This window comes from Cyphomyrmex costatus, unplaced genomic scaffold (genome assembly GCF_001594065.2).
Source record: "Cyphomyrmex costatus isolate MS0001 unplaced genomic scaffold, Ccosl1.0 scaffold416, whole genome shotgun sequence".
Lineage (NCBI taxonomy): Eukaryota > Metazoa > Arthropoda > Insecta > Hymenoptera > Formicidae > Cyphomyrmex > Cyphomyrmex costatus.
In genome coordinates this window covers 115,887-121,883 of record NW_017278384.1, presented here as the reverse complement: position 1 = coordinate 121,883, position 5,997 = coordinate 115,887, and the positions used below count along the sequence as shown (strand labels likewise).

The following is a 5,997-nucleotide window of genomic DNA, read 5'->3' as shown; positions in this document are numbered from 1 at the left end:
TATTCAACATAGAAAATATTCGTTATATGTACGTTCACTTTGAACTGGCACATTTAGTAATATATCAGTTACTTTTCGTGGTCATCATATATTATATTAGATAATCGTTTTAATTTAGGAAGGATCAAATTTTTGCGGTTAGTTTTCAAAGGTTTAAATTTGTTGGGTTTTTTAATTTGCGAGGATCTATTTTTGAACATGGCTTGACCTTTTCATTTTAATGATATGTTAGGATTTTCAATTTTTTCTAATGTATTTTTCGTAACAAATAAAATAAAATAAACATGTACAATATAATAAACGTACAAAAATTAATAACAATTACAATTGAAGGGAAACAGTTTTGGAGAATTAATTAATCTGGTAACAATACCTGGCGTAAAACTTGACTCTAAAACCTATTTTTTATTTTATTTTATTTAATTTTATTACACATTTGTATAAAACATATTTTATTAATATAGTCTTTATACACACATTTTATATTAATTATATAAAAATCACGATTTACATTTGTACAATTATGTCTTTATATGTATAATTTCATGATGCAGGTCTGGATCGGAGATCATTGTTCCTTAAGTGATCAAATAATGAACTTTCCCATATCTGTATTAATACAAAACAAATGCAAGTACATATAAAGCACAATTAAGAATATTGCAATGAACGATACAGATATATTCGGCAATACGTTTTTTACATTGTAACATTTATGTTATTTGAATTGTAAATTGTATTTGAAATTATAACATGTAATGACGACCTGACTAGCATGAAAAGTATCGAATGTTACAAAACATTTCATATCCACGATATTTCTAAAACGGTCTAAAAATTGCATACGTCTCGTACTGATCAGGAAGTTTCTTATTTTTATTACAAAATGTCAACTGTAATATATATATATATTCATAACATAAACGGGTATTACTTACTTATGTAAGGATTGTGCATTTAAATTTAAGTTGTGTAGCTTGCAATAAGAACACTGACGAAGTTGTTCCATAGAAATTGTTGGAATACCCAGTGAACATGAATGTCTAACAGACAATCCGAAAGACGTCTTAAAAAAAACGACTTTAAGACGTTTACAAAAAGACATCTTTAAGATAACTTTTAGACAAGTCCTAAAGACAATTCTTTTTAAGACGTCTTTTGGACGTCCTTTCCAGGACGACTTTAAGATTTTACAAAAAAATATCTTAAAGACGACTTTTAGTCAAATCCTATAAAGACATCTTTTTTAAGATATCTTTTGGACATATCTGTTTAAGACATTTTGAAGAGCAAGAATAAGATAATATTAGATAATATTAGATAATATTAGATAATATTAGATTTTCATAGTACTGGCGGTGTGTGTGTGTGTGTGTGTGTGTATATCGAAACTCTGTCAATATAACCTAATTTAATCCAGAAAAATCGTAATGTCCAAAATTAATCTGAAAAATGTCTGAACAATGACATTGTAGAATGTCTCAAAGACGTCTTATAGACCATTATAAGGAATGTCTGAGAGACATCCATCAAAATGTCTAAAATATGTCTAATATGACGTCTGACAGACGTGTAATAAGACTACTAAAAGACAGACATAAGACGCCTTAAAGACGACTTTTAGTAAATTTTTCGGACGTCCTACAGAATTTTATGACGTCTTTTAGGCGTCTTAAAGACGACTTATTGTTCACTGGGATACTATCCGATTTTAACATTCGATTTGAGTTCTTGACAATAATACATTCATCAAGAAAATGCTCAGAGCATTTTCTCATTTTTGAAGAAGGTTGAAAATTAATTTTCATTTTCATGTTTTTAAGCCATTTATCCAGCAATTCGGGCTTGTTTATAGGTAACCTACATAATGATATACATAAAAGAATGCAGTTTCAGTTAATAAAAACAGTACATCATATACAATATGTATACAAGTAACATAACCTGTAAAGATTATTCATGTTTCGGTATATACCTGTGTAAGCTTCGCACTTTTCCCATTTCTGGAACACTTATTGCAGCACGTCTGCTGCAAATGCAACAAGCTAACGGCATTTTTACATATCAGTAATCAGTAAAACACATATCAGCGTTTGTGACGCTTCGGGCAGCTTCGGGCAACTTCGATAAAAGTCGGGGGTGGTCGGCCGCAGTGATGTGCAATCCGTGGGATTTTCCCCACACGAGAGCGTTCGTGCGCATGCGTATACTGACGTCACAGTCTCATGTCGTCTGCTTTCATAAACGTATCTATCCCAACTATTTCGAGTGCCCCGAGCTGCCTGAGCATCTGTTGATTTGTGTCCAAAGAGGATCTATATAATTTTCACGCATTTTTTGCGAGAGGTAGGTAATCAATGTGCAACAAAAAGCAAAAATGAATAAATGAAAATTAGCGTAATAAAATAATGATAATATATTTAATAGTTATCAATTCTATAAAAACAAAGACTCAAGAGATTAAATCTAAATAAATGTAAAATGCCAATGTGAGCCAACACTATTTTTAATAAAGTTACTTATAATTCACACGAACAAATAGTGTTTGCTCACATTGGCATTAATTTTATATTTATTTAAATTTAATAGTTATATAACCTAAAATATACAAATTAAATATGTTTACGTATTAAATTTCTATGTAGCATAACTATCTGACTTCATAATTTTCTGTTACTCATTGTCTATGTCTATCATTGTACTGATTTTCATTTGCACATTTTTGCTTTATAATTGTTGGAAATATTATAATATGGAATTTTTAATCAATGTGTGTGTATGTTATATTGTGCAAATAAAGTTACACATATTTTATTATTTTAGATATTTAATAATACAGCTTAAGAGCAGCGTAAATGGATTCATCAAATCAGCCGTCAACAAGTTGCATCGAGGAAAAGAAAAGATCTTGTAATTGTATTATGTATTGTATTCATATTCATGTATGTTGTACTAATATTTAAGTATTATATGATTATATGTATTATATTTTATATCCATGGTTTTGTTAGAATATTGGTAAGGTTTTCTGCAGTTTTCCTTATCCTCGCAACGAATGTTGGTATTCATGTAATAAAATCGGCTGCAGACGTAAAATAATTATAAATAAATACATCTCGTTATTATTATTTATATTAATTATATTCTATTTGTTTCATAGAAACAAATAGAATATAATATTCCCTCTCTGAAACTCCTTCGCACTCCTTCCTTCTTGAGGGCCCAACGGTACCTTAAATTTACCGAAATGCATACTTTACTAAGGCGGCCATGTGTTTGCCTAATGCGCATGCGTGACTTTATTCCCACGGATTGCACATCACTCCGTCGGGGCACAGATCCTCCAGATTCGCTTACCCATAGGGAAAGCGGCAACATTCACTATCCAGTAGTTATACATATCAGTGGGCCGGCCTCAGCTCTTTCGGCTGTGTAGTAGTAGTATATTCGTTTATTGGCTTCACATGAAGTATACAGCCATCTTACAAAATCACGCTAAAACATAGTATCACAGATCGTATTATCATATCTAGGTAAAACAGTTAGTGTACCAGTTTAAAAGAGTGCTATGTCTAGATTTACATCTCAACTCGTACAGTACCTTTAAAAATTTCGAAACATTCCTACAGATTATGACAATGAGCTATTTGCTCCTTTTAATTATTAGACACTTACAATAGTAATACAAGTAAATTAACACTGAATACATTAAATCTGAATATTAGTTCTTATAATAAAATCAATCACAATTTCTAACACTTCCAAATTATCCGTTTTGAAAATCCCTTTGATATCAAACGGAGTACTTATTCTTTTTTCATTAAACTTCTTAACCATATATGTACGCTCCTTATCGTATTTATTGCAATACCAGAAAACATGCTCCATGTTCTCTGAATCTCGACCGCAAGAACAAACATCATCCTTAACAATTTTGTACTTAAAAAGGCTACTCTTTAGTGAGCAGTGCCCACTGCGTATTCTATTAATTGAGACAATAGCCTTCCTACTTAAATTAAGTTTATGAAACCACGGTTTCGGTGACACACTTTTAAACAATTGAAAATATAACAGACCTTTGTTTCAGACCTCTTGTAGCTTTCATATTTAAGGCGTTCCTATTCTTTGCTATTAATTGAGCCTTGAATTTACAGACAACGTCAGAATGGGGGAGAGCCTGGTCTAAAAAGGTGCCTTCACGAGCAGCCTGTTTAGCCAGCCCATCCACCATCTCGTTACCAGCGATGCCACAATGGGAAGGAATCCAGACCAATTGAATCACTTTATTCTTTTCCTTACACTTAATTAGTAACTCATATATTTCTTGAATTAAATATGACTGGTGTCTAAGATTTCTTCCGTTAGCTATAGCTTTCAGAATACTTTTGCAGTCTAAGAAAATCAGAAAATTACTGACTTCTGCACTCAATATTAATTTAAGAACTTGGTGGAGAGCTGTAGCTTCAGCTGTGAAAATAGAGCCTAAATCATAAATTTTGTAGCTAGCGGTAAATTGCTCATTAGCGGACCAACTGGCCACTCCAACCATTGCGCCATCGTCTGTCCGAGACGTTACTGAGCCATCCGTAAAGATAAAGGTAAAAGTGGGCAGTTTAGAATAAAAAGTATCCTGAAACAACGCATTAGCATTATTTGCATCTATCATGCTCTCGCCGCTTAAGAGATCTATATTAATATCAGCTAATTGATTCTTAAAGTCTAAAGTATGGTATATGTTAATTGAAGACCTATAGATAATATTAGCAGAACTCCCGATTTCCTCATATTTGTACACTAGCGTAGATTTGTTAAAGTTGTTAGAATACAAAGGGTGTTCCGCTAGGTCCTTAATCTCCTCAAGACAATCTAGCAACGAAAGATAGTCACGACCCAGACTTCTTAGAAGATATTTAATGCACAGCAGTTCAAATCGATATTCCAACAGTAGAACCTTAGATTCCTCCGTTATCACATTGGTGGGAGTCGAATTCATATACCCCATTGCTAGTCGGAGGCATTTGAGCTGTATTTTCTCGAGTTTATAAAATTGATTTGGATTGCAGGGCGAAATTAAAAAACCACCATATTCAATCCTTGATCTTATTAATGATTTATATAGGACTAACATAGTACAGGGATCCGCCCCCCACCAAGTTCTTCTTATACAACAAAGAATTCTTATTGGAACGTCGCACTTTTGAATAATATATTTGATATGTAGGTTCCAATTAAGTTGCTTATCCAATACCATTCCGAGAAATTTAACGTGAGAGGATGGAGTAATAGTAGTGTTAGATATAACAATTTTATATCCTCCAATCTTAACATTTGAGCTATTAAAAATTACAAGTTTACACTTGTCCGGAGATAATTCCAGATCTCTATTGGAAAGCTCCTCGGAAATAATTTCCGTTTGTTGTTCCAAACGCTTTAAGCTACTGTCAATGGAGGAGCCAGAGGAATAAATCGCTAGATCATCAGCAAATTTCAGAATTTTTACTTCTGGCAAGATTACTTTTTCCAGGTTGTTGATGTACAAAGAGAACAAGGTAGGACTGAGAACACTTCCCTGAGGAAGGCCTTTGAATGTATAGCGAGAAATGTCGCCTGGAATGTTGATGAAATGAATATTCCTTTCCGATATCAAATTATGAATAAAAATAATAAAAGATCTAGGCATTTTAAGTTCCAACAAATAGTTAAGCATGATTTCAGGGTTAACATTATCGTATGCTCCCTTAATATCTATAAAGACAGCTGCTAAATGTTCTTTTCTATAAAATTGTTTATGGATGTCTGAAATCAGTGCAGCTAAACTGTCTATACAAGATCTATTCATCCTGAAACCAAACTGAGTGTCATGTATAATTTGATTATGCTCCAACCACCACAGTAACCTCTCGTTTAGAATTTTTTCCATTAACTTCAAAAGACATGAGGACATACTGATAGGTCTAACCTTATCGCTATTCGCCTTCGGAATAAAGAAACATAAAT

At 32.5% G+C, this 5,997-nt stretch overlaps 1 protein-coding gene across 1 annotated transcript; it reads right to left on the bottom strand.

The window, feature by feature from the left end:
• Positions 1–4,051: 4,051 nt before the first annotated feature.
• Positions 4,052–5,944, bottom strand: LOC108777233 (RNA-directed DNA polymerase from mobile element jockey-like). Its single transcript, XM_018544063.1, has one exon. It carries the CDS (start codon positions 5,942–5,944, stop codon positions 4,052–4,054), a length of 1,893 nt encoding a protein of 630 aa, XP_018399565.1.
• Positions 5,945–5,997: the final 53 nt, after the last annotated feature.